Consider the following 12,240-nt stretch of genomic DNA (forward strand, 5'->3'; position numbering starts at 1 on the left):
CAGTAAACTTAATAGTATCTAAAATGATACTCTCTTGGCTTCCCTGTTTGTCCCTTTGCCTTTGAAGAAAGTTGCTCAGGAAAGAATGCACCCAGAGTGAATGATCATGTGAGCTTTTTCCTAGTGGACACAGCTTTCACCATTTCTGTTCTCAGCCTAGTGGTTCCTAGGAGGTAGGAGACACTGTGCTCACTGCCTGTGTGTGTGGAGCAGGCTGAATAAGTGTCTGAGGTTTGGATGGATGGATGGGTGGATGGGTGGGTGGGTGGGTGGATGGATGCATGGATGCATGGATGGATGGATGGATGCATGGATGGATGGATGGATGGGTGGATGGATGCATGGATGGGTGGATGGGTGGGTGGGTGGATGGATGGATGGATGGGTGGGTGGATGGATGGATGAAGACATGCTCATACTGAAGAGGCACCCTCATTTCTGTCAGCTGAGGTTGTTTCCAAGGCCGCTGGTGAAGCTCAGCTTTGCAGATACAGCCGTGCTGATGCTGTCCAGTTACTGAGCGAGCATCTATTCTGAGCAGAGTAACTTTGCAGTGCTGAGATTCACACAGGCATCTGTTTTTTGCATGTGTGAGTCCTGTCTTACATTTTTGGTGTGTGTTCTGGTCTCCACAGCCTGATTACATCAACTCCAGAGCCGTGCAGCTGGGCTCCCTTCTCGTCCGTGGCCTCACTACTCTGGTTCTAGTTAACAGCGCATGTGGCTTCCCATGGAAAATGAGTGACTTCATGCCTTGGAATGTATTTGACGGGAAGCTTTTTCATCAGAAGTACCTGCAATCTGAAAAGGGTTATGCTGTCGAGGTTCTTTTAGAACAAAATGTGAGTTCGCAGATGGCTGCCTTTCACCAGAAGCATCCCTGTAGTTCCAGGCTACACAAATAACATGAAGTCGACTATTTCGTTTTTCGAATTTGATGCTTGCCAGATACAGGATTCCATTATTCCCTTAAACCAGGAACATATGATTTGAAGCATTATGCTTCAGTGTCAGCACAACCAATACAGGCTGAATATCCCTTATGTGAAATGCTTAGCACCAGAAGTGTTTTGGATTTTGAATGTCTTTGGAATTTTGGAACGTTTGCATATACAGTTGACCCTTGAACAATGCAAGGGTTAAGGGCTCCAAACCCTCGTGCAGTGGAAAGCCTCCATATAATTTTTGACTCCTCCAAAATTTTACTACAAAAAGCCTACTGTTGACCAGAAGCCTTAACCAATAACATAGGCAGTCAATTAACACATCGTTTATGTTATATATGTATTATATATTGTATTCTGACGATAAAGTAAGCTGGAGAAAAGAAAATGTGATTAAGAAAGTCATAAGGAGAGAACTGTACATCTATTTCCTGTTCATTAAATGGCGGTGATCATCACCACCCTGAGTGGGCCGAGGAGGAGGAGGAGGAGGAGAAAGAGGGTGAGGCTTGCTGCCTCAGGTGTGGCAGAGGCCAAAGAAAGTGCCCATGTTAGTGGGTCTGTGCAGTTCAAACCCACGTTCAGGGGTCACCTACACAGACATCATGAGATAGCTCGGGGCTGAGACCCAGGTTTAAACACAGAATTCATGTATGTCTCATATACACCTTATGTATACAGCCGGAAGGTAATTTTATACTGTATTTTTAGTGACGTTGTGCATGGCACAGTGTTTTGACTGCATCTATCACGACATCAGGTGTGGAATTTTCCACTTATGGAATCATGTTGGTGCTCAAAAAGTTTTAGATTTTGGATTTTCAGATTAGGAGTGCTTAGCCTGTAGCTTCTGCCAAAATTCTTAAATAGGGTTCAGGACTTCCAAACTTAACGCTTAGGTGGGGCAAGCGTCAGACACCCAGTCTGATGCATTTTTAATTTTTGAAGTGCTTTTTACTCTTCTCCCCATTACACACACACACACACACACACACACACACACACCCCTACATATACTTTTTTTTTTTTTTTGAGACAGGGTCTTGCTGTGTTGTCCAGCCTGGAGTGCAATGGTGCAATCTCTGCTGACTGCAAACTTCCACCTCTAACACTTGAGTGATCCTCCCTCCTCAGCCTTCTGAGTAGCTGGGACCTCAGGTGCACGCCACCACACCCAGCTAATTTTTGTGTTTTCAGTAGAGATGAGGTTTTTCCGTGTTGCCCAGGAACTGCTAGGCTTAAGTGATCCACCTCCCTCAGCCTCCCAAAGTGCTGGGATTACAGACGTGAGCCACCGTGACCAGCCCCTCTCCCTTTTTTAATGATGAACTAATACTCCCTGCAGAAGTGCCTCCACAGATATCAGACTCATCTGATAGGTGTAGTTACGGTTTATTACTTGAAAATACTCCCCAAAGGCTGCCAGTTTAGCTGGGGATGCTGGCTGCTGTCCAGCTTTATACAGTTGCTACATGACTCCTGGAAGATTTCCAAATAAGGCCTCAAGCCAAGCTCATTTGGAATGTGTTTTAATACCCACAGGGATGTGAAAAGCAGTGTGATCCGTGAGAGCATACCGGTCTGTCACAGTAGAGCACTCCAAGCTTTCACAGCAGAGAGAACACATTTGGTAATGTGTTGCCATCACTGTTTCTCACATACACACACACACATAAATTCCAGAGTGGCATAGGACTGTAAGTATTTAGAATTTAGCAGCCTGAATTTTGTAGAGAGCAAAAGCAGAATAAGAGGAGAAATGGCTCCTCGTAAGCCAGTAAGTGTTGGAAGGTAGACTATGGAAATGAAAGGTAAAGTAGCCTTACTGGACCACAGCCTGTAAATCATCCATCGTGGAGCTTTTCCTTTCTTTATTCAATTTCTTGACCAAGTTCCAAGTGATCATAGGTTCTAGTTTAAAAAAAAAAAAAAACTTATAGGATAGAATACTCAGTAATAAAACAGGAAGCTTGAAGGAAAGGTTGAGTGTTCCATGTCCCATTTCTTGATCTGCTATTTTTTTTTGGGTTTTTTTGTTGTTGTTTGTGTTTTTTTGACCATGGCTTTTCTGCTGAATGTTCTTATAACATTGAGCAGACTACATAGTAAGATTATATATTCTGCTTATTATATATTAAGCAGAATATATAATAAAAATTGAAAGATTAAGATATAGTAAATGCAAATACTTTTTAAAGGTAAGATTGTGTGGTAATCACCTAAATTGTCATAATAGGACTTAAAGATTCTTTTTTAGAAATGATTGTTTAACCTACGGAAGCTGCTCGGTGTTATTTTTCTGGGGGATGTGGGAGAATATGTTCTCTAAGAACCTCTTGTGACGTGATCATGCTGAAGGAGAACTGTACTGTGGTTCACGCCTGGGAGCAGGGTGCAGCTACCATTGCTGCCTAGTCTTGGGAACAGCGTGGGAGGGTGTCCCATAAGCTTCCTTCCAGCTACATCTGGCCTGTTACATCTCATTTGCATCTGGTCTGTTTGCAGAGATCTCGGCTCACCAAATTCCACAATCTGAAGGCAGTTGTCTGCAAGGCCTGCATGAAGGAGAACAGACGCATCACTGGCCGAGTCCACTGGGGCTCGCACCATGCAGGTGGGAAAGGGCCAGGTGCTTTGAGACGCCCCAAAAGCATAGACCCTAATTGCTTCCCACATTTTGTTGATAAATGAATTCTAAGAAGAGGCTGATACAGTTGGATGAAAACAATGGAATTTAAATGATAGGGCTGAGTGTGGTGGCTTATGCCTGTAATACCAGCACTTTGGGAGGCCAAGGCAGGCGGATCACTTGAGGTCAGGAGTTCAAGACCAGCCTGGACCACTGGTGAAACCCTGTTTCTACTAAAAATACAAAAATTAGTCAGGCATGGTGCTGCATGCCTATAATCCGAGCTACTCAGTAGGCTGAGGAAGGAGGATTGCTTGAATCTGGGAGGTGGAGGTTTCAGTGAGCTGAGATCATGCCCCAGCACCCCAGCTTGGGTGACAGAGTGAGACTCTGTCTCAAAAAAAAAAAAAAAGAAAAGAAAATGATAGATCTCTACACAGTGGTTTAAATTTTGGTCCCAATAGGAAAATTTCTCATAAAGGGCTCACTTATTAATTAAATAATTAAGAACTCTTTCTCTAGGTATGTGACCTTCTGTCCAGGATTCTCCAGAAGAGGGGCTGCTTAGATAGTGCTTGTTAATTTGGCAAGCGTTTAGGTTTATTTTTTCTTATAATAAAAGTATATTAGAAAAATTAAGTGTAAAGGAAATAATTAAAAAGGAAATATAAATGGCCTTTAATTCTGTCTCATGAAGATAACAAGCGTGGACTTCTGCTGAGGTTTCTGTGTGTGGATCTCGTTCTGAGTTTACTCCATGCGGCTGTGCGTTCTGCTTTCCCACTCAGCACTTAACTCAGGGCACGAACACCACAGGATCTTCCACCGCAGCATAGCTTGTTCTCTGTTTGGAACCTTCTTTGTGGAGCACCATGGACTATCACGATACCTTTAAAAAAATCAAATGAATTTCTATTAGGCCTTCTCGTGGAGACAAACAGGACAAGGTATCAGGGACTGGGAAGTTACGGAAATTTTAAAGCACACAGTGTGTGTGAATGAAGTTTGTGGAGAACGGGGAGAAGCTCGCAAGTCCCAGAAGTGCTGCTTGATCCCTCGCCCAGGGCGCCAGAGGAATGGGCTTGGTCACGGGCACCATGGCCTGTGTGGGTCCAGTGGGGTCCCAGGGAAGAGCAGCGTTTGGGCTGCTAAACTCTTTGTTTTCAGAGTGTGCCCTCTCACCAGCAATGCCACATACTCCTGGGGTTAGAGTTGAAAACACAGGTCTGGGACTCCACTCCTGAGCCTGGTTCTCTGGGGATGCAATCCTTCAATTTGCATTTTTTCATGAGCCCTCCTCACTTAAGTACAGGAAAACTGCTGGCCTGGTGCCACCTTGCCACACTCTTACATGATGTGTCATTTGGGTTAAGACGTTTGAGAACTTGCTAATCCTCTGACCATGTGTTCCCACAGGGAGGTGGGGAAGACAGGGCTCCGGCTCCCACAGGACGGGCTCTGGGTATAGCCGTTCTGGTCAGGGACAGCCGTGGCGAGACCAGGGACCAGGTAAGGAGGCCGATGGTCACTCTACTGGGCCACCTGCATGGCGCTGCCTCTCACCTTGTGCTTTTGCTGATAACTGCCTTCCTCTGTTTCAAAAATAGGTTGTATATTTATTTATAGTAAATAAACATACCCATATCTAATTTTTATCATTTAGTGAAATAAAGACAAATAATTTTCCTGCTTGATGCTAGCCCTGTCTGCTCCTGGCCACTTCATTGATTTTCTATCAGTTCATTCTGCTTAAGATCCAGTTTTTGTAATTTACTCACTAGAAGGTGCTTGTAAAATTTACATGTGGAAGGTCCATTGTTCTCATGAAAAAACGACAGGTTATATAGTGTTTTACCAATAGCCGTGTTCAGGTAGTAGCATTCTGGGATTTTCCGTGGCTTGGATTATAGTTTGAAGTAGGAAATAGCTAACCCTTTGTTTTATACACATGTTGTACAGGTGTCCATTTTAATGTGTGTATTTTGCTGAATTTAAATACATGGAGAACATCACATCAGTTTTTGAGCTCAGATTCCTGATAGTTTAAGACCCAAACTTGATACAATTTGAAATTACCTAGTATTTATAATGTAATCCCTTGAAATCTAGATCAACCTTTAGTTTCTGGTATTTGTGACTTTGGCAATGTCTGAAATGTGTAGAGACTTTCCAGGCTGCTCTCATTCCCTACAGTACAGCAGGTCTTCATTGTAAATGCAGTTGACATTTGGGGTCTGTCTCGGGTGGAGTTTGCATGGAGGCTGCAGGGCCACACGTCTGTTGAGTACCGTGTCTGTTCCTCTTGGGTCTGCGCAGTCAGCAGACGTTGCCAGTCCACTGTCTTGTTCAGTGTAGATCAGAATTTATGGTGAATATTTTTGAAATGCCCATCTTTGAGAGAGAGTTTCATAAATTTGGATTTACATTTGCTCGAGATGTTTCCTTGAATGAGCTTAACCTGCAGAAACTCTGCCCCAGCAAGTCGTGGACCCACTGTCATCTGGAGCTTCCTGATGGCCCCACTGGACATGTACATCTGTCTTATCATGGTCTCTGCTACAGTGTCAACACGAGGGTCTCTTCCACGCATCACTAACTAAACCATCCAGCAGAGATGAGGGCAAAAGACCTTCCATTTTTGCAAGGATATTTGAGATTGCTTTTCACTTAGACAGTCCTGCAGTTTATTGGGGTAAACCATGACCAGAGCCCTCAGAGGGACACTTTAAAGTGTAACTTCAGAGTGAGAAAGAAAGGTAGCACTATGTCACTTAGAGATGTAGCATCAAGAGCACACCCAGCCCTGCCCTGAGCCTAGAAGCGAGGTGGCATGGGACCTGTTTGGTACTGACGCCTCTGGGAATGGTCAGAGCCACAGGCTTTTCTTTACTGCTCTCACTTTCCTCCAGAGGCGGCCTGCCGTGATAGCTTCAGACAGGCTGACTTTGTCTCAAGCCCTGTTTTTGCCTCTTCCCAGTGGTCTGCCCAGAGGGGATCACTGGACCACTGCGCTGCTCCTGCCTCTGATCCAGTGTGGCCTGATCAGCTGCAGGTACGGTGCCTCCACAGAGCCAGCATCCGGGCAGAGATCATGGTGGCCCCTTCCAAAATGAAGCATTTCTTTTCCTAGCATTAATTCTAATATTTCTTTTAACATTTATGTCAAACTGTTTTGTTAAATAGTCTTTTTTGTTAAAAATAAAGCAATGTCAATTCTACTTCAGTATCGCTGTTCTTATAGCACCAAAGCCTGTGGGTGCGGCCTGGCAGGAGCGGAGCCGTCTGCTTCTCTAAGCTACCCCAGAGCACGGCCCTCAGGTCATGTGCCAGGACAGATGCCATGCATATTGCTTCTTCCTGTCTTTAGTGTGATGACAGAAACCACACGAGCATCTTTAAAGTAGACCAGGAGAACCCCCGTTCCTTGGAGTGATAGGAAACACGTTTCTTCCAATTCTGTTAGCAGAGAACAGTATCCAGAAATTTCTCCTCCTCATGCAAATTAAAACAGCAGAATGACTTTCCATAGGTAGAACCAAAGGTAGTCATTGTCAGCCCTGGGTCCCTGCGGGACAGGGAATCTCACTCTTAGTGTGTGTGCCTTTGCAGCAGATCCCTCAGCCAGCCGGTAATAGGCATCCCCACAGTCACCCTTGGCCTTGCCAGAAGTCCAGATGCTGCCATGGTATCCTCATCCTGCCTGGGTTGCAGCTCCTTGGGGCAGGCTGAGCTGAGCCCGAGGGATCTAAGTGGCATGCAGCTTCTGGTTGTGTGGGTGAGGAGAGAGCCCTGAGATGGACACAGGTTTGGGGATGACAGGATGTGGGGGGCTGGCGAGAGACAGAGGCAGTGTCCCACCAGGACTGAGCCGGAGAGGAGGCAGTCCAGAAGCTGGTCAAAGAAGAGAGGCTCCGAGGACAGAAGCTGACAGAAAGGGCCAGCGAGTAGGGAGGGAGGGAGGGAGGGAGGGAGCAAGTGAAGGTCGTCACCTGCAGGACCAGGACAGGCACCACTGGAATCTCCAGGGATGCTTGTTTCTTGTTCTTTCCTGCTTCTAATAGTGTAAGCTACTGATAGGAAGCAGGAAATCCGTACAGGGTGAGTGTCCTGTGTCTGAAATCCAGAATGCTCCAGAGTCCAGAATGTCTGCCCATCAATAGGACGCTCAAAGGAAATGCTCCTTGAAGCATGTTTTAATTTCAGATATTCAGATTAGGATTGCTGAACCCCAGTAAGTATAATGCGGATATTCCAAAATCTGAAAAAATCTGAAACCTGAAGCACTTCTGTTTCCAAGCATTTCAGAAAAAGGTTACTGTAGTAAGCAACCCGGTTGCCTCTGCAGCCTGGGTGTCTGTGTGGCTTTGGCCACAGTCCTCCCCAGGGACATACTCCTCTCTCTACCTGGAACATGCCAGCCTCCCTCAGGACTCCCTGTGCTCTGGGCTCTGTGGCCCCTGCACCCTGCATATCCCATGCTTCAATCCCTCATTTTCATCTTTGCCACATTCCCATTGCTGAGGGTGATGCACACGTCCCAGGATGGAGGCAGGCTTGGCCGGTGAAGGCCCCTGGTGTGTGTGCCCTCTTGTCTTTATTTAATATTTGCTTCCTATAGATTCCCGAATCCCTGAGCCGGTCCACAAGGCTGTGAGGGTGGCAGAGACTCTCCCTAGACTCTGCCTTTTGCCAGGCTTTCCATAGTAATTTGCTTTTAAATCCCATATGCACATCTGTAAGTACCACTTTAGCACAAGTTTCCTTTCTGACATTTCTTCAGGATGTCGTTGGCGAATATAAATAAAAAGCCAAGGAAGCAAATGAATTTGTAGCTCTTCCTGGACCAGAAAGGAGCCCGGAGGAGATGTGGGCAGTGGCACAGGGGAATTGCGGGCACCACTGGCCCTGCTGAGTAAAGGATGTGTGACCGGGAGAGCAGCTCTGCACCCGTCTCTCCCACCTCGTTCCTAAGTCACTGTGAAGTGAAGTGAGCTCTCCCAGGCTCTGCAGAGCCCACATCATCGGAGAAGCAGCTCTCCAGGAAGGAGGAGACAGTTGGGCTATGGGGCGGGAGCTCCAGGTGGAGGGTTCCCTTCTCACTACCCACAGGACCGCTTTGAATTTCAGGACCTGTTTGGAACTCTGAAGAATGTTTGTCAGTCTGGGTGCAAGGCCTAGAGGAACATGTTTTACCACTTCTGTTCTGGTCACTTAGAAACAATAAGACTGTAATGACCTCAGCAGCTGTAGCCTAACACCACTTAGAGGCGTGCCCTAGTGTCGTAAGTAGGTCTTTGAAGAAGCCCCCTTTGCTGGAGTAGCAACATAACTGACACAGAGGTATAAGAATGGTAACGTATGTGGGTTTGGGGGCCGGAAAATAGCTCTAGGGGACTCTCGGGTTAAAGGCAAAATTGAGACCGGGCGCGGCGGCTCAAGCCTGTAATCCCAGCACTTTGGGAGGCTGAGGCGGGTGGATCATGAGGTCAAGAGATCAAGACCATCCTGGTCAACATGGTGAAACCCTGCCTGTCTCTACTAAAATTACAAAAAATTAGCTGGGAACGGTGGCGCGTGCCTGTAATCCCAGCTACTCAGGAGGCTGAGGCCGGAGAATTGCCTGAACCCAGGAGGCGGAAGTTGCGGTGAGCCGAGATTGCGCCATTGCACTCCAGCCTGGGTAACGAGCAAAACTCCATCTCAAAAAAAAAGGCAAAATTGAGATGTCAAATGCTGAGTTAGCGTCAGATTTAAGAGTTTAGGAATGAGGGGGAGAAATTAAACAGTTCTTGCAAGACGTAAGCAGGGTGGCATGTTCCATTTGCATTCTGCCTTACGGACGGAAGCAGTTACAAAAATGGTGTTAGTGGTGCCTGTGTGTATTCTAGTTTCAGAGATTCCAGTACAAAGTGTGTGTTACACACACATGCACACACTGCTCTCATCAGGACTGGAATGTGTTTTTCAGACCCAGTAACCCCCTTTTTGGTTTAATTACTGTGACTGAATCTGAGAGCAGGTTTCTTGGTTTTGCCTACCTTGAACTCCTCTTTTGGTTATTTCTTGGAGATACTAAAGTAGTTCAAATAGAAAGTTGTCACTAGGCCGGGCACGGTGGCTCAAGCCTGTAATCCCAGCACTTTGGGAGGCCGAGGCAGGTGGATCATGAGGTCGAGATCGAGACCATCCTGGTCAACATGGTGAAACCCCGTCTCTACTAAAAATACAAAAATTAGCTGGGCACGGTGACGCGTGCCTGTAATCCCAGCTACTCAGGAAGCTGAGGCAGGAGAATTGCCTGAACCCAGGAGGCGGAGGTTGCGGTGAGCCGAGATCGCGCCATTGCACTCCAGCCTGGGTAACAAGAGCGGAACTCCATCTCAAAAAACAGAAAGTTGTCACTATTTCCAGGGCAATCAATAGGTAAAATTCCTTGTGTTGGTAAAAAAACTAAAAATACCTCATAATCAAAGTATTCAGTCACTGCCAAAAAGTTGTCAAGTTTCTGGAGCCAGAGCGTGTGGACAGGTAGGGGCTCCTGGGGAGCGTGGCCTGAACTCTGGTCCACTTCAAAGGCCTCAGAGCTCAGTGCAGGCAGCTGCCCCAGAACAAAGGCTGTGCAAGTGAGAAGGCTTTAACCTCTTCCTTGCTGTCACCCAGCCCAGCTGGCAAGAGATGATGTGTTAAATTCCACAGTCCATAGCTACAATTTGCCTGTGATTTTCCAGATTGTCACTTCTCTGTGGTGATTCTGTAGGAGGCCTGCTATAAAACTGCCTGTGATCATCTGTGACAACAAGGGTGGGGGCAGAGGTAACAGGGATCTAGAAACCTCACTCTGGCTGTAACTCTCTCCTTTCACACCTCCTGCCAGAGCCCACACTTTTGGGGGCATGAGGGACTGAGGCTGCCCAGGGCAGTAATGGGCCAGAGGAGAGGTGTGGAGAACATCCACAGTCACTACAAGTGAAAGCCTTGTGCCATCATACACCAGAAGAAAACTGAGAGCAGGGAACACTGGAAGAAAAGTGTTACTTTTAAAATGTGAACAACTGTCACCCTTTTTACTGCTGGTAGGGGGGTTCAGCCCCAAGTCTTTTCTTCCCAACATTCCCTGTCTATCAGAAAGGCAGAAAGTAGCCACCCAGGCTGTGGCTGCGAAAGGGAAGCCCTGGGCCAGCCGCAGAAAGAGCTGCACGTGAGCTATTCTGTGCTTGGCAGAACATCCAGCAAGCCATCTGCATGTGAATTTCCATTTCCATAAGTCGTCAGCAATAGTAAATGCCTGGAAATCACGCAGATGGATGGAGCTGGTGTGAAGAGGAACAACTTTGACATTGTTTCCTTCCACTAACCTCTTAATTAATTGCTTCCACTTTAATGGAATAATTATGGAACACAGTTTTAATGGCATGTGGCCACAACTGTAAAGAAGAGAGAGCTCTGTCCTCCAAATACAGCTCGGCATCTTTGTTCATGCTTAGAAGTGTGCAGTGTTCTCATTTGTGTATTGAGAGATTTAATTCTTTCTTTGGTTTTCGTGTCTGCACTGCAGGAAGCAGACAGTATGAACATGACCAGTGGAGAAGATACTAGTCCTCCTGGTAAGTTCATCACTTGCATCTCCAGAAGAAATCAGTTTCGTGGCTGTCTGTATAACGTAAATCTTCCATATCAAGTACCAAAACAAACAGAACTCAGATACGGAATCCTGCTGACCGGGTGCCGAGTTAACTTGCTCTCAAGACACGTTTCCTTCCTCCAGGAAGAGTGTGGAGCGAAAAAAAGGTACATATGGATGCAGAGCCCTGCCAGCACCCTCCTCTGCATTGTAGCTGCAAGGAGACCATGCCTGTGGGAGCCAGGCCTCGCTTGCGTTAAGAAGGAAAGATGCCATTTTCAGGGGCTTCTCCCTCCTATCGTACAGAAGAGCTTTTGTTGGTTTCTTTCCCGAGCTTGTGCCTGATTGTGCCTGATTCTGTGGCCCAAAACAATCATTGTTAACATCTTCATGTATTTTATTCTGATCTTTCATATATATGATGCATAGCTAATTTCATTTTACAATAAATGGGAATCTGTTTTATTCTTTTTTCTTTTAACAACAATAGATTATGAGGAGTTGTCTCATGTTATTAAAAAGTTGGAAAATGCTATAAACTAGTCCTTCCTTATCTGCGGAGGATGAGTCCCAGGACCCTCAGTGGATGCCTGAGAGGTGGATAATATGGAACCTTACGTACATATACACGTGTTTTTTTTTTTCTCTACGTATGTTCTATGGTAAAGTTTAATAAGGAACTATACAAGATTAACAGCAATCAATAACTAATAAAAATTATGTGAATGTGGTCTCTCTCAAAATGTTGTACTGTAATCACCCTTCTTGCTATCTGATAACCAAGACCTAAGTGACTAATGGGCAGAGAAGCTGGATGAGGGGCTGCTTCATGTCCCAGGCATGACAGCACGGGAGGCACTCAGTCTCCTTACACTACTCACAGTGGCAAGCAGAGAAGCTGAATGAGGGGCTGATTCTTGTCCCAGCATGCCAGCGTGGGAGGCACACAGTCTCATCACGCTACTCATAACGGCAAACAAGTTAAAACTTAACAAGTTGTTTCTGTGATTTCTCATTTAATCTTTTTGGACTTCAGTTGACCGCAA

General features: G+C 46.1%; 1 protein-coding gene across 26 annotated transcripts in view; it reads left to right on the forward strand.

Moving 5' to 3' along the window:
• The window catches only part of FAM120B (family with sequence similarity 120 member B), a 122,376-nt gene extending 110,439 nt beyond the window's left edge, over positions 1–11,937 (forward strand). For 8 of the 26 annotated variants that reach the window (XM_035297237.3, XM_078370504.1, XM_078370505.1 and 5 more), the window contains 5 exons: positions 636–842; positions 3,450–3,558; positions 4,990–5,082; positions 11,129–11,177; positions 11,339–11,937. In XM_035297237.3, coding sequence (XP_035153128.2) covers positions 636–842; positions 3,450–3,558; positions 4,990–5,082; positions 11,129–11,169 — 450 coding nt within the window. In that variant the 3' untranslated portion in view covers positions 11,170–11,177; positions 11,339–11,937. Of the gene's footprint in view, positions 1–635; positions 843–3,449; positions 3,559–4,095; positions 4,521–4,989; positions 5,083–11,128 lie in introns of those variants that run through there. The other 18 variants (XM_035297238.3, XM_078370510.1, XM_078370509.1 and 15 more) reach the window with 9 other exon arrangements.
• The last annotated feature ends 303 nt before the right edge of the window (positions 11,938–12,240 follow it).

The sequence above is a fragment of the Callithrix jacchus genome, chromosome 4 (assembly GCF_049354715.1).
Source record: "Callithrix jacchus isolate 240 chromosome 4, calJac240_pri, whole genome shotgun sequence".
NCBI lineage: Eukaryota > Metazoa > Chordata > Mammalia > Primates > Cebidae > Callithrix > Callithrix jacchus.